Source organism: Melospiza melodia, chromosome 3, assembly GCF_035770615.1.
Source record: "Melospiza melodia melodia isolate bMelMel2 chromosome 3, bMelMel2.pri, whole genome shotgun sequence".
Taxonomy (NCBI): domain Eukaryota; kingdom Metazoa; phylum Chordata; class Aves; order Passeriformes; family Passerellidae; genus Melospiza; species Melospiza melodia.
In genome coordinates this window covers 109,355,925-109,381,917 of record NC_086196.1, presented here as the reverse complement: position 1 = coordinate 109,381,917, position 25,993 = coordinate 109,355,925, and the positions used below count along the sequence as shown (strand labels likewise).

The 25,993-nt window shown below is 41.3% G+C and overlaps 1 protein-coding gene across 4 annotated transcripts in view; it reads right to left on the bottom strand.

The window, feature by feature from the left end:
• Positions 1–3,186: 3,186 nt before the first annotated feature.
• MACROD2 (mono-ADP ribosylhydrolase 2) overlaps positions 3,187–25,993 on the bottom strand; it is an 850,020-nt gene continuing 827,213 nt past the window's right edge. For 3 of the 4 annotated variants that reach the window (XM_063152548.1, XM_063152546.1, XM_063152549.1), the window contains 3 exons: positions 13,793–13,876; positions 8,161–8,229; positions 3,187–6,371 (listed from right to left, as the gene is read on the bottom strand). In XM_063152548.1, the coding sequence (XP_063008618.1) occupies positions 8,168–8,229; positions 13,793–13,876 (146 nt within the window). In that variant the 3' untranslated portion in view covers positions 3,187–6,371; positions 8,161–8,167. The remainder of the gene's footprint in view (positions 6,372–8,160; positions 8,230–13,792; positions 13,877–25,993) is intronic. The other variant, XM_063152547.1, reaches the window with a different exon arrangement.

Genomic DNA, 25,993 nt, shown 5'->3' with positions numbered 1-25,993 from the left:
GTTTAGTTTATGTAATACAAAATACTTTTTATGCAAATATTGACTGTATATTACAGCTTTTACCTGTGTTTAGGGATTATATAAAACCAAGTTTGATCCAATGAATTTTCTATAGAGCACACATTTTGTCTAATTAAATTAGGTGTAGTACACATACAATATATAATAACATGCAGTATATGGGCCAAAATACATTAACTACCCATCATCTATATATAGTTTTATATCTAGATGATGGGTAGTTAATATATACAGTTTATAGTAAATACAGAATATATACTGCGTAAAATTTGTTTTGACTGTGGGAAAGAGGTAATCAATGTCTCCTCAGCACCTGGCCTCCCATTTCCCTTTTCTGCGGAAAAAAATAAACACACCGTGCTCTGGTGTGGGGGTGCTGTGAAGGGCACATCGGGCAGAGAAGGGATTTTTAATTTCAGTTTTTAATTTCAAACCACATCATTTGTGTACTTCTGGATTTTCTGGGTCTCTGCTGCTTGTTTCAACTGTCTTGTGATTTGATCTCTCCTTCTTTGTTTCTGCTTTTATTTCGTAACAATCTCCTGACTTGCTGCTGTGATATAGTTTAAAAATATTTTAAAGTCTAATAATTTAGGCTTAAATTTCCCATCCAGGAGGACACTTCTGCCAAGCAGGTCCTTGGAAACTGGCGTGAAATTAGTAGGACTTGCACATACAGGGCAAAGGCCAAAGAGGATCCCTGGCCTGTGCAGCAGCTGGTGTCAGCACTGCAACCCAGACTTGCACTGAAAATGATTTATAAAAGCTTGTTTTTCCCTGGGGAAAACCAGGAAGATCTTGGTCACTCTTTTTAATAGGTGAGGTGTGTCTAGTTGGAAATGCCAACCACGTTTTCCAACATCCACCAAGTGCATGGACTTGCTCTTCTGCCAAGAAGAGTGGATGATGTAAATAGAAATGCAAATAGAAGCAGCCCCCCAAACCACGAGCCCTGAGCTGCCACCAGATGGAGCAGCCTCCCCAAGTACCTCCTCCACTGTCTGTATTTCTGTATTTTCATCAGGAATCTTTTTGGTTGTCTTCTTTTCTTTTTACATTTTTTTTTCCTGAAGGAATTCATTATGATAAATATTTTATCAGTGAATTTCTGAAACAATTAATAGTGATTTGACATTTACTTTAAGGAGTTCCTGATAATTTTAGTGGAGTGAGAAATTAGGGTATTTAAATGTCTCTGGACACTTTTACTTCAGTTAAAAAAAAAGGCAAAATAAAAGAGTCCAATCCCAAGACTAATTAAAACCCCAAAGCACAGTTTTTACCTTACAAATAAACCAAGGTCATAATGACCCTTTTGTAAGCTGCTGTGTGAGGAGGTCAGGGAGAGGAATCAGGGCCAATTTAAAGCATGCACATAACCCTCTGAGGAGATTCACATGGAAATCCTGAAAGGTAACCCAATTTCTCTTGGAGACTCTCTCTGAGAAGCTGATTAGGGAAATTGGTAATAGGGCCTCTGTTTCTGTAGACATAGATTGACATCCAGTGTAATCAGCTCCACACAAGAATTTCCAAGGCACAAATCCACCTCTTCAACACCTTTCCTTTCAGACCTTGTTTAGGAATCTGTCAAGAAGACTCTCCCAGTCCACATCATTTGGGAAAACATCCCCCTCTGTGAGGATCTGTGCCCCTTCAAACAAACACATGCCCTTCTTCATACTCCACTGGCATGGACTTGTTCCTCTTGTGGTTGTGCAGGCCAAGAAGGGTGGGATGGACAGCATTTTCTCCTAGCTAAGAAGGCAATTTATTTGCTTTCTGTCAAATCATACACACTGCTGCAGTGGAAATAGGCTGCAGTGTGGGTAAAGTAGGTGATTCCACTGCTGTACAGTTTTGGACATAAAGTGGAAACAGCTGAAGCCAGTGAGAAGCATGGCTATTTCTGGTATTTCTCTCTCTCAGGTGAGCTCACACCATACATACATTTAATCAGGAATCTTTTTTGAGGCCTGCATACAGCAAAAAGGCAGACATTGCCACAGCCATGCATCCCCTGTACCTTGTCCTCTTCCATCTGGCACTCCAAGGGCTGCACACAAGTGTCACCATGATATTTTCCGAAAAATCCCTTAGCCAGGATTTCTTCTCCTGGGAAGCTAGGAAGCCTCAGAGAAAAATGTAAATAATAATGATCTGATTATCTTCTCCTATGTTTGCTGCTTTGGAATGTGGTCTGGAGGTTGTTCACCAACAGGTGAATATTTGATTGGTTCCATGTGAGCTGTTTTTACTTAATGACCAATTAAAGTCAACTGTGAGTGACTCTCTGAGGAGTCACAAGTTTTTATTATTCATTCTTTTCTAGCCTTCTGATGTATCCCTTCTATTTCTTCAGTATAGTTTTAGTATAGCATTCTATAATATAATGCGATGTGATATAATGCGATGCGATATAATGCGATGTGATATAATGCGATATAATGCGATATAACATAACATAACATAATATAATATAATATATAATATCAGCCTTCTGAGAACATGGAGCCAAGATTCTCATCTCTCACCTTGTTCTGGGGACCCTCACAAACACCACACACAAGGGAAGGTGATATTTCAGAGAAGGAAGCCACTTTGTGGAGAGTGTTGAACCCACACAGCCCAGCCCCCTCAGTTCAGTTATTGATGTTTAAAACCTTGGCTGAGAAGAGAAAGGACAGTTTGGTACACAAAGTTTCAACTACATCATTGTCATCAAAGAAAAAAACCCACTTTTGTGATCTTTGAAGTATCCTCTACCTATCCATTTTTTAAATAAGTGATGGTAGAAAGGACAGCTAACATCTAGCATACATAATTCTCTATTGTACCTGTGGATTGCATATATATGGAGTATTGTTTGACAGATAACAGATGCTGGGATTCAGTGCAACAGGACAGGTTTTGTAACATCCCTTGTGCAGCATTGGGACCAGCCCAGATGCCTTTTCCCCTTTGAGCTGTAAGATCCTCTAAAAATCCCCCCTGCCAGGAGATATCTGGATGTTACAAGTATCTGCCAAGTCACAAATTTAAATTTTTTTAAGGATCTGACTGCATGTGTTGCTGATGGCACATCCAAACCAAAATGTCCTTTGCTGACAACCAAAATTACCACTGGTATGATGAGGAGGGCAAAAACACACAGGAGGCATTGCCTTGTCTTCAGGACAAGCTTTATTAACTATTTGCTTTAACAAGGTAGTTATGAAGGCATTGGTTCTGTAGGTTACAAGGAAAGTAACGAGACTCAGGTTCAGCATGTAAATGACAAAGTAGCAAGGAAGGCATATGTTAACCCATATAACTGTTAGACCATCTATTAGAAGACATTTTGCAAGCAACATTCTACATTTCTTTGCATTGAAGTAAAAACATATTTTTTTTTGGTCAAGAAAATTACCTTTTTCAATTTTTACATTTTTTAAAACTTATATCACAAATGTCAGGGTAAGGCAAATCCTGGATGAACAATATGATAAAAATCCCTATTCCCCAAGAAAATAGATCCACATACTCTGTTAAATTTTGCAATTTTAAAAGCAAAGCTGGCATGCACTGCATATAAACTCTTTTGTTTTTTTAATATAATTTAATTCAAGTCCTAAAGCAGAACAGTGTTAATTCAAAGAGAGGCTTTCTCAGTGCTTTATAGAAAGAGTGACAATTAGCTGCAGTGACCCATTATTACAGACTATGTCTCAGTATCACCTTTGGATGTCATCATGGGAGCAGTCACCAGCCTGAGGAATGTTGTGCCTAATGGTAGGGATGAGCACTTCCAGACACAGGAGGAACAACAATCAAGCACAGCCTCTTACACTGAATGCAAACACAAATCAGCACCCAAAGGCTGCTACCCCCTTTACACCACCTGCTGGGAATACATTTTGAGTTTAAATCAAAATCCTTGACATAAATACCAGTGTGGTGATTCTCCATCTAACATTTGTTCTTCTACAAAACCAATGTGTTCTTCTCCTTACCTTTCTGCATCTCCAGAAGAACATCAGAGACTGTCTGCACTGTTATTAACAGAGCTGAGAACTCATGCTGCCACAGTATACTCACTTCATGACTCGTGAAAAATGCCAACAACTCAAATTAAAACCCACCCAAAGGAGGACAGATATAAACAATGCTGTAAATAGTACAGTAAGGACTTGTCTCCTTGCTTTGCACTTTCGGGACTTCATGCTTTGCAGACACACCATTGTCAAAACAACAAATGGTTGTTTTGAAGACTCACTATTGTCTACCAAGGTTAAATAAAAACCAAAATTAAATTACTGTCAGGGGCTAGAGAGTGTCTAATATGATGCATCTTTGCAGCTATTTTTTTTTCTTTAACTGCCAGTCAGTCTTCACAAGCCATTTAAGGAATCTTTATCTCCTTCTGAATGACCACAGCTCAGCATCCAACCCCCTTTGGCTCCCTTGCTAAAGCCAAAGTTGGTGAAGAAAGATTCTGACATCTGATTCATGGCTGGTGTTAATGCTGGCCATGGGGAAGCACGATCAGGAGAGGTACAGAACTACATTCAGGGCACTGGACAGAATGCTGAGGTTATCACAGCTCTACCACCTCCTGATGTATTTATCCACTCCTGACCTGCCTGTTGTGACAGCCTGTTCCAATCATAACAACACAGTGTGAGAAATGCACAGAAACAGAAGGGACCATGCAAAATAATCCACATCCCAAAAGACATGTTCTGTCAAGCATGACCCCAAGGCTGGGAAAGGAGAGCATCAGAGGCACCTCAAAGGGAACAAGGAGTTCCCTCAAGAGTATTTGGAGAGAACAAGAGGCAGAAGAATGGTAGTTACCAAATACAGGTAATCTTAGCAAAATCTCAAACAGATTAATAGACTATACCATAACAGACTATCTTAGCAAAATTCTCAAACCATTTAATAGACTAACATTAGCACATTTACTCCTGCAATTTATCCAATTTGGAGTTGTCCAGGTGATGGAGAAGCTCCTTGAGAGCCCCTCTGGCACCAGTCACACCTGGTGTGACTCACATTGGAGGCAGCACACAGAAATTCCCTTCTGATCCCACCTCAACAAACATGCTGGAGTCCCACAGAGGAGGGGAGGAGGGGGGGAGCTGTATTTTCTAGGAGCTGTACTCTCTGTGTGCAATCTGGTGCTTTTCCTGCCTTCCTTTCTAATCCTTGTTTTTCCTTGACACCCTCCTGAATTAACAACAACCATTCACTGTCATAGCCTGTGTTAATGCCTTGACTTGCTGTTACTCCAGCACAGGATTTATCATTGAACCCAGATCACAGCAGGATAGACATATGTCTTACCTTATTTTTTATTTTTTTTTCCTGGCCAGATATTAAATATCTATTCTGTGATTCGGGAGTATTTTGGGTGAAAAAAAAAGAGTACAGGACCAAATATTTTTCTTAAAATTATCAAATTAGGATCAATTACATTGCTTAAAATGACCAAATGACTCTTAGCAGCACTTTAAAGTACAGTTTGTAGCACAGGTTTCATGCTCTTCCATCCAGTGTATTTTCCATCAGTTTTGGTTACAGTACAGTTGGGAAATGTACATGAAAACCTTTTGTTCCTTTTCTACAGATTTCAGTGCAGCATTTACTGGCAGAACAATTGACATATGGAGAGACATTCTTATCCAAATAACTGTTAATTGCTTTTTAAAAAAAAATAAAAATCCATGCATATGCAGTGGAAAATGTAATGAGGGCTCACAAAAGCCACTGTGTGAAGCTGTTGAAGCTGGGAGCTGTATTTAAAGATGCCTCTAATGCAGAGTCTTTCCAGCATTGAGGAAATGTCTGTTGCCTACCTGTGCCCAAAGGTCATACTGACAGCACTGGTTTTGAGATGTGCAGAACCAACTGGGAAAAGCAGGATTGAGGGGGCTGGCTGTTTGAGGCCACGTGTGTTATTCACATGTAAGGACATGGCACAGCATAGGCTGATGATGGGAAATAAAGAAGATAAAGATGCTAGAAAAGGGGTGGGCCTGGAAACAGGCTACTGATGGAATGATGCAGGAGGAAAAAAGACCCAGTGTAAGAGAGGGACTCACAGTTCAGAAGAAACTGTTGTAAATGCAGGGTTGATTGCAAAACATTGTTAGACCTGGGAAGTTGTGATCCTTTCCAACAGACTTACAGGGTGAAATGCAATGGAGAACAAAGAGAAATTAAAAGCAAAGACTCATTCCCCCAGAAGCTCCCCCCCTCCCAACCCGCTGATCATCTCTGTGTGCTCTTTTCGGCCAAGGATGATGCTGGAGGATGTCAGCGCCTGCCCCTAGGGTTCCTTGGGTCTCTCCTCTCCTGCATCCTTCCTTCGCCACAGCAGCAGGGAGAAAAGTGGAAAGAAAAAAGGAAAATTTTCAAATGTCTGCACAGAACCCAGGTCTATTGTCTACCCCACGTCCCATATTTCCAGCAACAGATGCCTACGGTTTCATTTTTTGCCCAATTTTTCTATTTGACACAGCTCATGTACAACAGCTACAACTGGGTGAGCAAATCACCTGTGATTATCAGGCTGTTTTGGTTTTCCAGAGCACCACCAAGCAACAACTTGATACCAGAGACGCCCAGCTCGGGCAGGTGCTTTGGGGACAAACAACACATTAAAGTACTAAAAATAGGAAGCAGCTGGACCTCCTTTGCTCCAGAATGACGCTTGTGACACTCTCTGAGGTTTAGCAGGCTGATCAATCCTCCCTGGGGATTTCTCCCAGTAATTAAAACAGCAGCAATGGAGTTGGGATGACTTTGACAGCAAGTTGCAATGAATTCAATGCTTGCTTCCAACCCTGTGCATGCCATTGAACTGCTGAGCAAGACATGGTGTGCCCAGGACCTGGCCCCACAGTGGAACTGAACAGATTTATTAATTGATTGCTAATTCATGAGCAAAAACTACTCCAGCCCTAAACATTCACAGATAATAATTACTAAGGGAAAATGCAGCATGAGAAACACATTTCTTAAGAAACACATGAAAACTGTAATATTCAAATACCTTCTTTTAAACAGAGGAAGGGTATTAACATATTGATGTATTTTTAAGTTAAGGATTTCATTATTTGCTCTTTTTGGTTTGAGTGAGAAGCTAAGGGAGGGGGAGGAAGAGTTATGGATGCTGTATTTTAATTAATATTTTGAGGGCGCATTCAGTACTTCTAAATAGGACACCATCAGGGCTACTTCTCACTCCAGCAGCACATTGGCACATCACCTGTAGGCTGATAAGGACCTCAATAATAAAACCTTGTGTTTTAAATCTCTGTGTTACAGCTGCTGCCATTGTACGCCTTGATCTTGAAACCCCATGACAATGCAGCATATTGCTGCTGATGATATTGGTACTTCTCAAAAAGCCTACACCAAAGGAAGCAGTGTGCCCTGAAAACCACTTCTGAGGGAGAAATGGCTCCTGCTTCTTTTTGTCAGGGATGAGCCTTGGACTTCTGTCTTCCCACTACATTATTCATTTCAGTCTAGAAGAAATGCTATTTATGCCAATGAAAAACACTTCCTGACAGCCACCACTGCTCCAGCCACAGCACTATCACTTAGTGTGGGAAGCCATAATAAGCTCCAGAAGGCAGCAGCAGAGCTCCAGAAGGCAGCTCTCTGACTTTGCTTGTTTTTCAGTGGCATTGCTGAAGAGGCATTAGGTACTGGAGAGCCAAGGGCAACAAACCCCTTAAAATGTGAACTTTTGTTCCCAGAACACAGCTCGTACAGAACTGAGCTTTGTTCCAACCAGTATAAATTGCCTGTCATTTTCCAAAGCAATGCCAAAAATTGTTTGCTCACTTATTCTTCTGTTCCTTATCTCACTGCTGTTTTGCCTTCTGATGATCTAAGACCATGCAGTGCCTACCCCCATTAAAGCTGCAGACTGCTGCTATAGTATTTACTTGACAAATAAACTTCTTCCTTTTATGATGCAATACAGGCCATATTAGACAATTATTTCTCCTTTGTATCCCGTCTTCCTATATTTTTTTTTAATGTTTGGTAAATTTTAACTTTAATTCAGGTGCTTTCAAAGCAAGTTTTCATACAGAAACTGTATGGTAAACAGGAGAGAAAAAATAGTTGGGAAGGTCTTACCTGTTACTTAAGCTTTCTGCTCTGTTTCCATTGGATCATTTATACTTTCAACTTGACTATTCATTTCAGCTGAAAAAGAAATGAGATGGTCATTAAACTCTATTAATGATACTTGTTAAGTTTATCATGTGGAGTAATAACTGCTTTTAAACCAAAAGGGACATTTATTGCATTAAGAAGTCTCTTAAGTCATCAAATAGGTCTCTTAGGGGACCCATCCTAACCTGGAGTTCCCTGGACACTCTGACAAACAGTCCTGCAAGGAGGAAGGCTTTAGCATCACTAGAGATGCAAGCCTCTGGCTCTAGATTTGCTCTTTGGTCCACATCCATCCAGTCCAGCTCAAGGTCAAAATGACCTTGATGTCTCTCTGCAGGCCAGAGAGATACAGGTTTTGCCAAAGAATGATTTGGAGTTTTGCTGGACTAAGTGGTCTCGACCCCCAGATTCAAACCTTGACCCTCTGGCTTCTGACAAAGTCTCTGGTAGGACTCAGGTTGAGCCACAGGATGAACACAGATCCATTTCCATGGAAAAATAGAATCATTTAGGTTGGAAAAGACCCTTAAGATCACTGAGTGCTACCAAAAACCTAACACTGGCAAGTGCCACTAAACCATGTCTCTAAATTACAGGGGTCAGGCTGTGACACTTTTGATGCTGTCTCAGTTGCAGAGATGCTGCTTCCAGAAGTTCTTGAGCTGCAAATTGCTGGAACCTCAGGGAGGATTCAGAGGCAATGTCACTATATTCCTACAATAGCAGTTTGTTAGTGTAAGCTCTCTTTAAAAAACAGCCTTATTTTAATTTAAAATTACAAAAAGAAAAAAAAACTAAAAAAAAAATTTAAAAGAAATTAAATAGAAGGCTTAAACTAATTTCACTATGACATTTGTCAAAACTATCATCCAAACTATGGCAGGTGTGATTGGTCATAATGAGGCTAACCATAAATACCTGCAGTTTTAAGACCAATATCTAGCATTTGTTCTGCCCTGAATTTGAAGCCATTTATAATAAAACTGTTTTTTGTTTCTTCACTCAGGCTTTGTGTTGTGTTATCACCTGTAGATTATGAAGCACTTGACATGGATGACAGGGAAAAACCTCAACCATGAGTAGAAGATTTGGAAATTAGGATGGGAGAGAGGAAGGAAAAAAACCCCAAAATCAATAATGATGCTACTTCTAGCCAGGCAGTATGATGTCTTTTCTGAATCAATATCATGTCAATGTACCTGCTGGAGTTTTGATGAATTATTTGTAAATTATTCATCACCCTTATGCAGAGAAGATACTGTAAAGGCTTCCTGGATGTATGCGATGAATAACATGAAAAGTATCCTGTCCTGATTACAGAGCTCTGATGCACATCACATTTAGCAAGCTTGTGTTCTTTAACAATATTTGCATAGAAGAGACAGGGGGCTTAATAAAAAATCACTGAAGGAGGGCTGCTGCACACTGACAACAGCATCCCCTCCCAGCCTCATCATGCTGGACAGCTTCACTGGCAGTATTTGTTGGAAATACCACCAGCCTTCACTCACATTCTACAGATATCCCCTGCAAAATAAATCTGGAATTGAAACCTGTGGTGAGGCTCTGTCAGCATCCCAGATGAACCTTTTCCAATATATCTGTGATGGAGTTCAGCACTTTGTACAAGCTCTCCTGGAGAAATCCCTTAAGATATTCCTTTAGTAAATTTGGACTTGTTTTCACTAAGTAGCCCAAAGTATCCCATGGATTCACAATTTAAATGTTCTAATGTGCTATGACTTTGGAGTTTGTTCAAAGGCAGGGAGGTCTGAGTGAAGGACGGGCTTCTGCAGAGCACTGAGTGAGCCCCAGCTATGAGAGCAGCCACACAATTCTCTCTGCTGAGCTGGAAAACAGCCCAGCAGTGAAGCACGCAGCACAAGAACACATGGGGAAGAGCTGCCACCAGGGATGGGGGGGATGTGACTCACAGTCCTGGGTTCCTCCCAGCACGAGCTGGTGTCAGAAAAGCATCATTAGCCCTAGCCTGGATGTTCTACTTCCAATCACATCACAAGCCCAAACAGGGCTTCTCCCTGATAAGCAAGGTTTTTAGAGGTTTTAAACTGCTAACTCACTTCAGCAGCCTGGTTGCACCTGCCCATAATGTGCTACATCAGCCAACAACTCTGAGAAGCACCTGGAGTGCAAAGAAATGCATTTCTCCTAAATTCAATTTTACCTGCACCTCCTTCTGCACCTTCACGGATGGTTTTTGTGCCAGAAATGGACATCTCTGTGAGATGGATGTTGACATTCTCTCTCTGATTTCTTTTAAACTTTGACCCATTGGGGTCCAAAATTATCAACTCTCAAATGATAACCAGGCAGGGATTTCTGCCCCAAAAGTAAGAAAGTTCCTTGCAAGAGGAGAAGAAATAACCCAGCAAATAATTCCTATTCATAACAGGATGAAGGAGAAGACAGGCAAACGGAGACTGGAGAGTCAAGTTAAAGCCATCTGTGAGAGAGTTAGTGCATTTCTTTAGCCTAGGATATTATACAGAGCTGGACAGCAGATGACACCAAAATATCAATGTTGGTTTAAATCAGGATGCAGCTTTCCATCCGCAGGCTTGAAATAAAAAAGATGATGGAGCAACCCCATTGAGAAAAGTTTGATCTGACTAATACAAGCTGGAAACTAAAAATTGCCTTAGTAATCTCTAGAGATTTGGTGGAAGAAGAAAGAAGGGAAAGGAGAAGGAGAAGGAGAAGGAGAAGGAGAAGGAGAAGGAGAAGGAGAAGGAGAAGGAAAAGGAGAAGGAGAAGGAGAAGGAGAAGGAGAAGGAGAAGGAGAAGGAGAAGGAGAAGGAGAAGGAGAAGGAAAAGGAGAAGGAGAAGGAGAAGGAGAAGGAGAAGGAGAAGGAGAAGGAGAAGGAGAAGGAGAAGGAGAAGGAGAAGGAAAAGGAGAAGGAGAAGGAGAAGGAGAAGGAGAAGGAGAAGGAGAAGGAGAAGGAGAAGGAGAAGGAAAAGGAAAAGGAAAAGGAAAAGGAATGAAAGGAAAGGGGAAAGGAAAAAAGAAAAGAAGGAAAAAGAAGGCTGCTGTCAGGGAAATACCATCTAAGGACTCAATCACCAAAGGTGGGCTTTGCCATCATTAAAAAAAACTAATCAGAAAATCTGTCCTGGGTACAAGAAATTTAATATACAAGGATCTTTGCTGTGATGGCTGATGGAAATGGGCAGGAAAAACATGTGTCTGAATACACAGCCCTAATTCAGGCTACACATGCACCTTCTGACAGTTTTCCTGATGGAGAATCAATCCCAGGCCTCAAATAATAGTAATTTCTCAAATATATCACTCTCATGGACCTGCCCACTGGATGAACCGATATTGAGACGCACCTAAGCTGTCTAAAATCTCTGCATCTCTAATGCACTTTCCACTGTGCTGTTGAACATGAAATTAAAGCACAAGGGCTGGACTGCCAAGGGACATGCAGTGATACATGTTTGTGCTCTCAGCTGTGAAGCAACGAGATCTCCTGGGGCAGAAAGAAGGGGAGCAGAGGAAAAAAATAGCCAATTTACATAAAAATTACTGTTAAAGGGAATGAGTTTGATCCTTCCTCTATTTTTTTAAACATGCAGTATATGTCCAAGGAAAAGCACCCTGTAATATAATCTTAATAGCAATTTAAGCTGACTAGAAACAAAAATTTCCCTGACAAGTGAAGTACTTTTTGGCAGCCTAAGCAAACACCCTTTTCCTGTTCTTTCATGTAACTTAGCAAGTTCAAAGAAAAGAAAGGTAGAAGATGAGTCATATGCAGAAGATGTTACAAGATAAGCAAGATTTGAAACAGAGAAATCTATCGAGATCCTCATTTCAGAAACTGCTGGCTGGTCCTGCTGTGCTGTCCTTTGGGCACATGTTGAAACAGCTATGCAATCACTTTCCAGCCAGAAATCCCCAAAGATATTCCTTTAATAACCAAAGTTATCCCATGGATTCACAATTCAAATGTTTTAATGTGCTCTGACTTTTGGGTTTGTTCAAAGAATGAGTCAAGAAGGCTGCTTTGGCTTTGTTCTGCACTTCTACTTGTAAGAGCATAATCTCTAACATTTTTTAATAAAGAAAAGTTCATTATGCACATTTGCTTTTATTGTGCTTGCAAGCTTCTTTACAGGCCAATATCTAATCAGTCACAAATTCAAATGCTGTAGCACAATCTGACATCAGAGAAAGGAAATCAGCAGCAGATTCTTTGTATAACTAATAGCAAAATCAATATAATTTGTTTGTCTTTGAGATGTATAAAAGTTCCCTTCAATTTATATTATGTCAATGTTGAGGAGGTTAAAGAAAGAGTTAAAAACCAGCCTTCCCTACAGAGAGGAGTCTATGGGTATAAAATGAGGACTGTACACCCAATCCCAAACCCACTGCTGTCTGGGGCAGTAAAAAAGCCCCTCTGTGTGAAACCACCAAAACCCCGTGTGTAGCTCTGAGAGCTGACCAAGATGAGTGAAAAAGGCCTCCCAAAGCCTAAGCACCAATGTGCTGATTCCCACCATCATTTCTTTACACACAGGATGAATCAAGAAGGTCAGATATTTTTTTTGTTTGCAAAGATATTCCACACTGCAGATTTGAGCAGCATCCTTGTACTCAGCCCTTGCTGGGATTTGCCTCACAGATGGGTCACTGGCTCACCAAGATCAGTGCTGGAGGAATATAATTTCCAAGTCAGGAATTGTGGGTTGATTATGTCCACAAACCTGACTGGAACTGCTGCTGGCTAAACTGAATTGTGGTTGTTTTATTAACAGTAAAAGTCCTAGTGAGAGAACTGTGTGGATACTGAAGGAGGAGGAAAGGGAATCACAGCTGACCAAGAATGGGATTAACATAGAGTTCAACGTGGTTATACTGCCAAACACTTCCCCTCGATGGAGCTGGGCACCAGCACAAAAATATTCAGAAATAATTCTCTGACTGCAGTTAGACCCCCAACAGCACAAAAAATATTCAGAAATAATCCCCTAACTGCAATCAGACCCCCAACCTCTTGGCCAATTCTATATCAAGACCAACATTACAGTGGGTCTAAAACATTACTTGGTTAAAAGGCAGGCAGTGTAGAACATCCCAACTGAACATATTAACCCAATCAAATCAAAATGCAGGGCTACAGTGCTGGAAGTTAATTTCACCAGAATCACAAGACAGTAGAGATGGTGTAAACTCTCAAAAAGACTCAGTTGAAGAGACTGTAAATATAACTAATTTTTTTTAGGAGGAAACATATAAACAAACTGCAGAAAGGCAACGCTAGGTATCAACTTCAGGACAATATACAGAATCATAGAATGGTTTTGCTTGGAAAAGACTTTAAGGACCATGTAGTTGTACTCCCTGTCTTGGGCAAGGACACCAGACCAGCTTGTTCCAAGCCCTCATGAGCCTGGCCTTGAACACTTCCAGGAATGGAGCATCCACAGCTCTCTGGACAACCTGATCCACTGCCCCCCTTCCCTCACTGTGAACAATTCCTTACTAGTATCCAATGTAAACACTCTCTTTGTCAGATTACAGCCATTACCCTAAAAATGAATTGAAAATAACAGCACAACATACCATCCTTATTTGAAACATCTGCTGCTTGACTTGCAAGGTCAATTTTCACAGGCTCCATGGAAGTTTCCTCTTGCTCTTGCATCCCTATAATATAAGCCAAAGAAGGAGAAAAATCAATACTCACAGTACCCAATTAATATCTAATTCTCAGACTCTTCATGCCTGGCTTTTTTTTTCCTTCTGGCAAGCTCTTACCTTTGTAGACTCCACTGTTGTACAGTGGCACCCACTAGAGAAGAGGACAGAGGGTATGGGGAGAACATGGTTTGAAAATAATTGCCTGAAAATTTTTAGCAATTCAAATTCTTCTTTAACTGGGATTGTGAAAATCACATTGTCGTGTGTGCTTCTGCCTCCCCACCATTCTTTTCTCATCACTTTTAAAGAATCCCTTCTGCTCATAAAATTAAGTATATGATGGGGACTTAATCACAGTTGTAAAGTTTCTATAGCCAGCAGAAAGAAAATAAATACAGTGAAGTGTTCAAAAACACTGGGTAGCCAGACACAAACTAGAATATGAATGTAGGAAAATGCATTTTATCACTGTAACTCAATATTTTTATCTCTTCTGCCTCAGGCTTGTCTGGAAGCTTAGATTCAAACTCCTAACAATATTTGAAAAGGAAAAGAAAAAAGAATTTGCTGTTTTAGACAGAGTTCTACTATTCTGCCATTGGCAAAGAAGCCAATTTTTGTTTACATTCCATCATGCTCTTTCTCTGCTCCTGTGGCTGCTGTAAAGCTGTTGCACTCATCCTGTGACTGAACTCTGGGATATCAGGGGATTGGTCACTATGGGATCCAGGTATTTGGGGGGTTATAATGAGACAGCAGAATGTGGTAAGTACTCACATATTTCAGAAACTTTTAATTCATATACTGAAACAATTTACCCCTTCAAGAACACAGATGAAACCTTCACTGTCCCTCAAAAACCTCCTTCTTTCTCCTGTGGAATTCTACAGTGAGGTTTTTAAGTCCACTGGAATGTACTACATTTATTTTTTCCATAAAAATGTATCTGCTACTGAAAATTTCAGCCACTTTTCCTTCTAATTTTATCTGCAAACCAATGGCCTAATGGGGAATTTAGTTTCCTCTCTGCTTGCTGAGATGGCTAATGCTATTTTCACTGGCAACTTTGGCACACTACCTGCAGAATCACAGAATCGTTAAGGTAGGAAAAGACTCCTAAGGCAGAGTCCCACTGCTAACCCAAGACTGCTGAGTACACCACAAAGCCACGTCCTCAAGTACCACATCACCTTCTGAACATTTCCAGGGCTGGGGATTCCACTGCTTCCCTGGTCAGCCTATACCAGTGCCTGACCTCCAGTCCTACCAAGCTTGGGGCATGGATGACTTTTCAGTGATAGAAATGTTACCTTTCATTTTAACAGACCTTACTTCTCAAGTAGAAACTTTTCAGTGGGTCATCATATCAGCAGCTTCACCCCTTCCTCACTGGTTTAAAATCATCTCCCCGTAGATGCAAACCAAATGCCTGAAGAAATCTGTGACTGAGGATGCTGCAGATCTGCCTGAAATGCTCCCTCTGTGGGTGCATCAAGCTCCAGAGGCTTCTCCAGGGAATTAACGAGAGTGAGCGTGGATAACTCCTGTGGTTTTTTATGTACCAACATCCCCAAGATTTCCCAGTGCTCACCCACCTGTCTTTCTGGCTCATGCAAAAGTTAAACCCAGGTGACCCTACAGAAATAATATGAATATGGCAGGAATTTGTCAAGTACAAAACTGAACAGGTGTTTGAAAATCCCAGCCTGACTTCTCCTGGCAAAATCAATATGAAATTTGAGGGACCATGAAAACACTGATTAATGAAGGAATATACACAGACATTCTGATTGTGATACATTTTGATTATCTGAGGGAAGCAGTTATTTGAAAAATAAAATTTTGAAAAATCTCAGAATAATCAGGTGGCCATTTAGTTCCAATCCCCCTGCCATGGGCAGAGACATCTTCCACAAGACCAGGTTGTTCCAAGACACATCCAATCTGTCCTTGAACTCTTCAGGGGATGGGGCAGCGACAGCTTCACAAGGCAATATGTGCTAGGGCCTCTGAGTAAAGAATTTCCTCCCAATATCCAGCCTTAAATCTACTCTTTCATGTTAAAAACATTCCTCTTTGTCCACTTGACTGTCTCTACATGAGAGCAGCCTGCAGTGGATGCAGCTCTGCCCACCAAGACACCCTGATGTCTGATGGAGGTATTTGGGATGGCTGCTGAACTAAACACTGGCAGCTGCTGCCTCTGAATCTGACTCTGACTCCTCTCAACCACCATGTATTAACCAAATAAAGGAGATATGATATGACAGGTTATGTCAGGCCTCCCAGTTTCCCCTCTTGTCACTGCCTGCAGATGCCCACATGAAGCTCCCAGCCCTTACCACAAGAACTTGAACTAGCCAGCATGCCTGGCTTCACCACGCTGCTGAAGGGTTTTTGGCTTTCCATTTCAGAAATCTCTCATGCAAAGGTTTATTGGCATGGTGCAAGGTGATGATGGAGGCTAATGAAAGAGAATTTTATGGACACACGTGGCTGTGTAAATTTCTACACATGTGCTTGGTTCCAGTTGTCTTCCATATGTAGTGAGAACATCAGGCATGGGATGGGGGGTGGTAAACCCAGGATGGGGGTTGGTAAACCTAAAATGAGCCTAGGAAGAGTAACAGCAGCCTCAAGAGATTGCAACATTTTTTTCAGAGGTTTAGGATCATAAACACTGCCAGAAGAGCTGCTTTTGTTCTGCTTTTTCACTTTCTTTCTGTGTCTGAAACTCTGACTCCCTATCCTTTCTAGGAGGGGGTTGTTGCAGTATCAGTGGTTTTTATTGTTGGATATTGTCAGCAGGAAAATTATAGTGTGAAACAGTGTTCAGGAGCAAACTAGGCAGAAGATATCTGCAACATTTACTAAGCTGAGCACCACTGCAAATCTTGGGAGGAGGTTTTCACAGTTTACTATCTAATTTTTTGGGAAGACTTACAAATTCAGTTAATATAAATTTAATTTCTTCCTTCATTGTTACTATAGGATGGACACAGGAACATTCAGTATACTGCCATGCATGTGGGAAGGGTATTATCCAAAACAGCTCCCCTGCTGTGCAGTCAATTCAAGTTCACTCTGAGATCAGCCCAATTCACATAAACAGCAGAATTTGATCAATACCAGAAACTGCCTTGACAACCAATTTATTCATGAGGCCTCTCCCTCAAAGATTCAATTCTTTCAGGTTGAAGCACAAACAAGCAAAGGGTTTCAGGTCTCCATGCAGGAGCTGAGGGCTCCTGAAGGGGAGGGAGCCTGGCAGATACTGCTTTCAATATCAATTCCCATTTCCAATTGTGCTCCTGCCAGAGCTCATTACCTGAACCCTTTGGCAGGTGGTTGCACACCAGCCCAGCACTCAGAAACAATGGGCTGCTGGCATGGAAAGCAGGGCTCACAGCCTTCTCTGAGGCACAAGACAAGTCTACACCAGGAAGACAGAAATCTTTGTATATTTATTTAAACTCTTCTCTTTTTTCCCCCTTTAATAGTCACTTGTTCCATGTGCTAACAGTTAATACACCCTTTTCTCTAAAGATGATTTTTTCCCCCTCTAAATTCACGTGCTGTTTACAAGACTAACACGAAGCTCTTGTGGTAGCTCTTGGTACCTCAGCATTGATTTTAAAATTGCCCAAATATAGATGCTAGGCATCTGTTTTACAAATCCCCAATACATTCTAACAAATAAAAAGTGTAACCCTTGTCTCGCTCATCATCCTCCTTCTCCCTGCGCACAAGGTTTACATCTATTTCAACAAAAGCAGGCAACAATGCAGGCTTAGAAGCTGTAAGACCCCAAGAACTCAGTTTCTGCTCTAGGCTGCCTACCTTAAGGATGCTTATTTCTCTTTCATGAGTCTCAAGGGGATTCTCCTGGCAGAGCCCTCAAGACCAGCCTTGGCATTGGGTGGGGTCAGGGATGTCAGGTGGGCTCTGAACCAGCAACGTGGGCTCCTGCTATTGGTTTCTAGTTTAATAGAATTATTTAATTCTATTTCAATAATGTCAGAGACCCCCTCTAAGACAAATAGAAGAACTTAAGGATGCTTATTTCTCTTTCATGAGTCTCAAGGGGGATTCTCCTGACAGGGCCCTCAAGACCAGGCTTGGCATTGGATGTGGGTCAGGGATGTCAGGTGGGCTCTGAACCAGCAACCTGGGCTCCTGCTATTGGTTTCTAGTTTAATAGAATTATTTAATTCTATTTAATAAAGCCAGAGACCCCCTTTGAGACAAACAGAAGAAATTAGTTGCGCAAATCAGTTCTGTCAGTGTAATCACATACTCTATGGTAACTTAAATCTTTAAAAAGTCCCCAGTTATAGAAGTCTTGTAGTAAGTGAGAAATCCTGACCCTAAGATCACTCTGAATATTTGAGGGAGAAAATATTTGTTGTCAATACTACAACAATCCTGAAAACTACTATTTTTACAGGCAAAGTGGCAATGCCATTGTTCCCATCTGCTCTGCAATTCTGGGTGCTGCTGCAGAAATTAAAATAAACTACTATCCTGCCCACAGACAATGTGCAACTTGAAGAAATTCATTAGTTGTAAATTATTCATAAAGGAGTTGCTTCTACTTGTGCTATATATTTTGAAAAAATCACCTCTGTCATTATGCAATAGGAAAACCATGTTAGAGCTACACTGAACAATCCAGATTTCTCCGATCAATACCCACTGTTGTTTTGAGTTTAGCTGTAAATATGCTTCCCCTAATCATGAGACTCTGAGAGAGTCAGGCACATTAAAAAAGAATAAATCCAAATATCTCTGTTTAGAATTGGAACACACAACTTTTCATCTGAGTAACAAAACTAAACCAAACCAACCAAACAAAAAAACCCTCAAAAAACAGACAAAGATCTTCTGACCAACAGCTGCATTATCTTATCTGTCAAAACCAGTTCCCATTTCATTGCTCTGTGAATAGCCAGAGTTGGTTTTTTCCTTTTTTCCAGTCATTTCATTGTACCACTTTGCTAATGTGACTGTCAAGCCTTCAGATACTTTGTTTACTGCTGTATTTTAGTAACATTATAAATGCTGCCTCATTTGGAAACAGAAGCTGTCTGCGACACAAGGATTCAGTTTGACTCCTGTTTGATATCCATCTGGGATGATTGACCCTTTTAATCAGACTGGATTCTACCACATCAAATATTTGTGCTGTCTTCTTGCATGGCTTTACAGGTGTAAGCACCCAACCTGCTGCTCTTGGGGAGCTAAGAAAAAAAACCAGCAATCGTTTTCCATCTGTACTTCATTTATGTTTGAGCTGGAGGGCAGTTTTCTCCCTTGTTGTCCTTCTGCAATGTGCAGATCAAGCCTGACAGTTCTGAATCTGCAGGAATGGCACTGCCACCACCGTGGCTCTCGCTGTTCAGCCTGGCTCAGTAAATAACAAACAACTCCATCTGTTCTATCAGGAATGCCACACCTCAATCAACCACCACCCTGTCCCCAGCAACTGTGCTCCGCAGAGATGAAAGAAAACTCCAGGGTGCAGATTTCAAAGGAGGGTGTGCTGGTTATGGTACCAGCTTTTCAAGCCAGTGAGTGAGCATCATTCTGGATTTGTGTTGCCCCTTCGTTGTTAACTGGAGTGTGTACCCTCCTTTTTGGCATTTGGGCTTTGTTTTCCAGAGTAACAAAGAGAGATGGATCTCCTTTCCCTCCAGTGCAGTGTGTGTCAGCTCAGCTCTCTGTGTTTGTGCACACAAATGTACCTAAAGGCATCATGCTGCTCTCCCAGACACTGCTATTTCCAGCTGAAGCTGAATGGCAATCTTTAAAAAATACATTTTAAAAGTGTCTAAGATCTGCTCATCCCTCTCCCCTTCCAGCTTTTTATTAAACATCCTGTTAGTAAAATCCCATTGTGCCTACCTGTGACAGCATTCACAGGGGTCTCAGGCTGAGGGAAGAGATGAGGATCTGACTCCATGTTTCAGAAGGCTCAAATTATTATTTTATGATATATATTACATTAAAAGTATACTAAAAGAATAGAAGAAAGGCTTTCATCAGAAGGCCAGCTAAGAATAGAATAGGAAAGAATGATAACAAAAGCTTCTGTATCGTACAAACAGTCTGAGCCAGCTGTGATTGGCCCATGTTGGATGTTTCTAATTAATGGCCAATCACAGCCCCACCTGTTGCATTCCACAGCAGCAGATAATCAATGTTTTACATTTTGTTCCTGAGGCCTCTCAGCTTCTCAGGAGGAAAAATCCTAAGGAAAGGGTTTTCCATAAAAGATGTCTGCGACACCTACCATTCTCCAAAGCTGGGAATGGGAGGCTAGTGAGGGTTGTCACTCAGCAACACAGTCCATAAGATCCATACAAATTTTTGTATGGCACATCTAAAATCACTCATGTCCAACAGGAGCACTTTGTGTATTTTATCTCTCTCCAAAACCAGAATAAACCTGCATACACAGCAGGTTCTTGATGAACGCAAGGAACATTGTTTTAAGAAAAGCCTTTTTGATTGTTTTTTTTTTTTTTTAAATTCTGGAAAATGTGTAGAAGGCCATGCCATTGTTTTCCAGATGCTCTTTTTGTGAAACCTCTCATCAGAGAAGAAGCCTGCAGCATAGAATGTTTGAAATGGAGCACCCAAAAAACTTCATCTCCTCCCTCTGGCTGTTAACACAACTAAAATGTTGCCTGGTTGTGATCAAACTGTAGACCACCTGTCCTGAATGGCTTCCAAAGCACTTATGCTCCATCCCTGCCTGCAAATAAGGCAGATAGCATGCTCAGTAGCATTATGACAAGTGAAGGGAACTGAAATTGTATGATTATTTACCTGTCTTTCCCATTCTGTCATTTTTTTCCTGCTGTTTGTGAAACTCATGAGTGATTTGTTTCAGTTCCTGCTCACTACCTGCCTCATCCTAAAAAACAACCTGTGCACAGCAGTAAGTGCAAGAGAAAGGCCACTGTGTTTTTCAGCGTCTCCTAAAAAATCAGTCAGCAGGCACCACCAAGAACAGCTTTGTGATTGCAGGACACTTTAGAGAGGCAGCTTTTCCTCTTGTCAAACTCTGTGCAAGGACTCAGTAGTAGTGGGCAGGCAAAAAGCCAGCAATGTGCATCCGAACTACAATAAATTCCTATGGACAAGTCGTCAGTCAGGTTCATCAGCTCTGACATCTATCATCACTGACACCCAGGTTCTGGGATTGATGAGATTTTCTGCTCATTTTAGGTGCAGGGGGCACGTACAGTGGGCTTGTCTCCCGCAGCACTTTATTCCAAACAACACTTCTCCTTACACAGCCTCATTCCCACTGTTTGAGGAAGTCCACCCTGCTGTTCCTGGTCACTCTGGCAACTTTACCAGCAGGAGAACAAGGGAGCAGAAATTTACACAAGGTTTCACGCACATCAGACACTTTGTTTCAAAAGATAGTAAATTCAAACAGCAAGTTAGACCAAGGCTGGCTTCTGCCTAGATCATTACTGTGACATTGGGTAAAAACTGGAGCAACTCTTTCTGAAAGCTGAGGCATGTTTTTCCTCAACCATCCTGCCTTTGCTCCATATTATTGAAAACTTGTCAAAGTTGTATTATACCTCAAGATACCAAATAGAAACTGGAGGCCAAAACCATACAACACAGGGTCTGAACAAAAGTCTTTAAAAAAAAAAAAAAGAGGGGGGGAAAAGAGGAGGACAAAACTGTCTCAGTATGTTTCTTATCAGAGAATATTAAAAAAATGCAGGATTTTTTCCCTTTAGCACTGGAAATCATATCCCCTCTATCCATCAAACTATCTTTAACACAGAGGTTGTTCCAGATGCCAGCACACACAGGTCAGCATTGTCAACAATAGCTGACTAACGTTAGGAGCACTTTAAAAGGGACTTCAGATCCCTTTCTTCAAAAGCTTCAAGCTTCCAGCAGCTCCATCTGGCTTCAAAGGGGGCTCACTTCATAAAGTGTTTTGGATGTGCTCAGCATTTTTGAAATTTAGGGCAACTATTTTGAATCCTGAACATGGACTTTAACAATCCACGCCAATTCTCCCTGCACTAAGGATAACACCACCTCCTGAATCTGTGCTTGGAAAGCTAAGTGACATTCTAACCAACAACCTGGCTTTTCCATTCTTTTTCCCTCAACAGAATTTGTAGAACTCCTAATAAAACTGGTGTCTATCATGAAAACTAGCAGATTTGAGTCTAGAAAGATAACTATAATTTTCCTTGAAACTAACACCTCCTCAAATCCTCAGTAACACCTCCTCAAATCCTCTTTGTAACTGACGAGCTCTTCCCTTACAAAGAGCTCTCCTGAAGGTCAGCCAGGGCTGTGGGACATTCAGAAATACCACAGGCCACAGAAAACACTGAATTCCAGGCTGGCATGTTGGAATACTCAGCCCTTCCTGCAATGCCAGCTCCCTCCTCTGGGGTGCCAGAAAACAGAAGGGCTTGTGCTTGCAATCTTAGCATCAAAATCAAGACCTCTACCAATTAAAACCAGAGGAGAATAATTGCATTAGCAGCTGATAGTGGCAGAATCCTGTCCTGCTAAAGCAGGATGACACTCACACTCTAAAAACACTTCCTCCAGCTAAATTCTTCAGGTTGCTGGATTCAGATTATGCTTTACAATTTATTCATAAAACCTTCTTAGCTTAGGAACTTGCAGACGCCCAGAGCCTTTCCATTATACATCTTTCAAGTATTTTGAGCTTAGGAATAATAATAAAAAAAACCCCTGACATTGTGATTCCAGCCTTGTGTCAAAAAGCAGCAACATTTCCCCTCTTCTACTTGAAAACCCAGAGGTGGAGGGAGGGTAATACAGAGTTTTTGCCAGCACACAGCACAAAGGTGACAATTAGAGGTAAGAGGTGTCTCTTAAAAATGCTCTCTACAAATGTGCACATGGCCCAGGTCTGTAAGAATTTGCACAATAGTGTAAGGATTGTCACTGCCCACAGTCTCCACAAATACCTTGGCAGCTCTTACTTTCATGGGAGCTACTGAAGCTTTCAAAAAAGAATGCAGAAGTGTTAATCTCCTGGTGCAAGTGACTTCAGCCCTGACAGACATTTCCTCAGAGTCACAGATAAAACTGAAGGATTAAGCCATAAAGGATTAGGAGAGGTGTCACCTAGAATTAAGTCGCTGGCCTTGAATCTTGGTTTTGTTGGGCACTGAAAATAGAAAAATTTCACCATCTTAAAAATAAGCTTTATTGTATTTTTAAAAATATATATAAATATTTTTCAGATATATATCTTGATTTCCTGAGTAGGCTTAAAAGTCTAGGTGGCTCATAGTTGTACAATTTCCATTTTTTTACTACACTTCAGTGCAGTAAAATGCATCAATCTGTCAATCCAAAGAGACCAAACAAATTTCTTTCACAACTGTGCACTGGATGTTTATGTATCTAAGAAAATACAGGAAACAAACACCTTGCATGGCTCTCTTCACACAGAACCTATTTTAAATGATACACACCCTAAAAGGGGAGGGTCTGTTAGAAAATTGGTCTTTGCCCAGAAAATTTATAGCTCATAGCAAATCTAGGTCTTCCCAACTTAGCTGCCCAGTTATTTTGATGTAGGCACCAAAAAGTGGTCCATGCATGAGATGTGCTTTAAGTTCAAAAAGTCTGTGACATTTCTCTTAACAGGTGTGGAGATTATTTGGGGTGATAAGGAAGAAATAAGCCTTGTGCCTTAAAGGGGAGTTTCAAGTCACCCTGGATATCTGTGACAATGGTGAGAACTGATTGAAAATCTCATGAGGGGCCCAAGCACTGATCCTCAGCCTGATAAAACCTGCCATAATTTGGAATATTGTGCCCAGCTCAGGCTGGAGACTGGCAGAAGCCCTGACACTGTGACAGAGCCCCTGCAGCCACTGCATTCTGCAGGCAGGGGGTGGTCCTGCTGTACAGGGAACCCACTGCAAAGGCACACGTGCCCTCCATGAAAATATTTCTAATGAAACCTTCTCCTGAATCAAATTACGCTTTGTTTTTCCTGGTTTAAAAGAACAGATAGTATAATGGGAAATGTCATGTTTTCAGAGAGTCATACAAACGTATCCTGTGAAGCCCAAGATTTCCAGAGAAATGTTGCTGGCTCTTGCCAGAACTTGAAACTGAAGCTGGCAAAAATTAAAAGAAAAATGAAACTCCCCTCAATTTAAAAGGACATGAGTATTTTTCGATTTTGTCAGACATTTTCATGGAGGGAGGAACAAGAAGGAACTGCCTCTGATTTCCCAGCAGGATGCATTTAAGAATGTGTTTGCTGGGCATTGATGACACAAGCATTTCTGGCAGAGCCAAGCAAGCTATTTTTTAAGCAGCAGAGCTGGAGGAAGCTGGGTGGTCTCAGAGAATCCATGTATAGGACAGTGGTGCCACTGTGTTGGCAGTCCATGAAAGGGATGCCTCAATTAGGCTGATGAGCACACAAAATCATGGAATTTAGGCTGTGCATTCCTTGGATAAAGGAAACTGTGAAGGGCACTTTGCATGGCATTTCCAGTTTAAGTTTAGAGACTGGACTATACAGCAGTAATCATTAATGCTAGTAAAAGTCCTAATTAATACTAATAGTACTAATAGGTAAAAAGATCCTGCTTATTCTTCTGTATATTTCCTATCAGAAAAATTTTTCACTTACATTTAATTTCCTTAACAGAGAGCAATTCATACTCTAAGTGAAAACTAAACAGTGTAACCATTAACCTACAACAGAAAGTATAATGAAAATTAACCCAAATTTAAGCTCTCTAAATTCAGTTTATCTACTCTTCATCTCATGGCATATTTACTATAGCAAGCCTAAAAGTTCAGACCCATTTATTTCTGCCTGTCCTCCAATTTACAAACCCTGAATTAATGCAGCTCTTTTCACAGCCCACATATGAAAAAAAGGTGCAAATGGCTGAAGGAAATGATAAGAACTGGATCCCATGCCATGGATCACATTTTGTGCCCAGAATGGCTTCCCCAGAGCAAGCCTGTGTAGCAATGCTTTCTGACATTCACCATCACAGTCCAGCCCTTGGATCACTGCTGTTGTGGCCACGTGAAAGCAGGTTTGCACTGCAGAGCAAGGCTTGTAACAAAAGGCCATCCCTCCCAAGGGGAGCCCATCAGTGATTTGAATATCAGGCTTCAAAAAAGGTGGATTTATTTAAAAGATTTTGCCAAGGGCTGCTAGCAGGCCAATCAGTTTCAGTGGGTGATGGTTTATAGCAACAAAACTGTGAAATCTCCAGAAACTAGAAACCTGTGAAATGTGGGGAAAAGAGCTGCCAAAACAAAATTCCTGGTTATATAGAGTATTGGATCAAAGACAAATTATTTTGCAGAAACACAGCACCATCACAAACCTCATCACCAAGGCTTTGGGCATGCTGGGTCCCTCTGGTGTCCTCAGCCACACTGGTTGGGCCCTGCCAAGGCTGGACCAGCCCCCTGTCCCTTCCTCCAGCTTTCCTCTGGACATACCCTCCAAATTCTGATTTATTCCATGTTATCAGCATCAGGGGTGCTCAGTGAGCAGCTGGGGAGCCCCTCCTGCTCTGGGTGATGCCTCCTCAGCAACTCCCAGCCGCAGGGCAGGGAGAGGAAAATCCAGATGTCAATTCCAAAGCCTGCCCAGAAATTTGCAGTACCTGCAGTAGCTGCTCTCAAAGGTTTAGAGCTCAGCTCTTCTTTCCAAAAGCCTGCAGCAGACCCAACCACTTGGAGCTCTTGGACAGCACAGGCATACAGAAAGCATGGAGCAGCTTCAAGCTTTGTGCATTTCTGTCCTTTGGGTCCTGGGCTCATAGAATCATGGAATAGTTTGGGAAGGGATCTTAAAAATCATCTACTTCCAACACCCCTGCTGTAAGTTTTTGCCCAAATATTTTTCCACCTCTCGGGCAATTAAGAGAAGGTGCAAAATACCAGAGAAATGGCATTTCCTAGTGATTCTTATAAAGAGAGTATATAACCAGCTACTTTAAAGGCAGGCTTTGAAATGCCACTGGCTTGCTTTGTTCCAAGCCCAGTCCCAGGGAGAATGTCAGGTCACATAACTCATTTGTTATCTTTGTACAGAGGAGCTCCGCT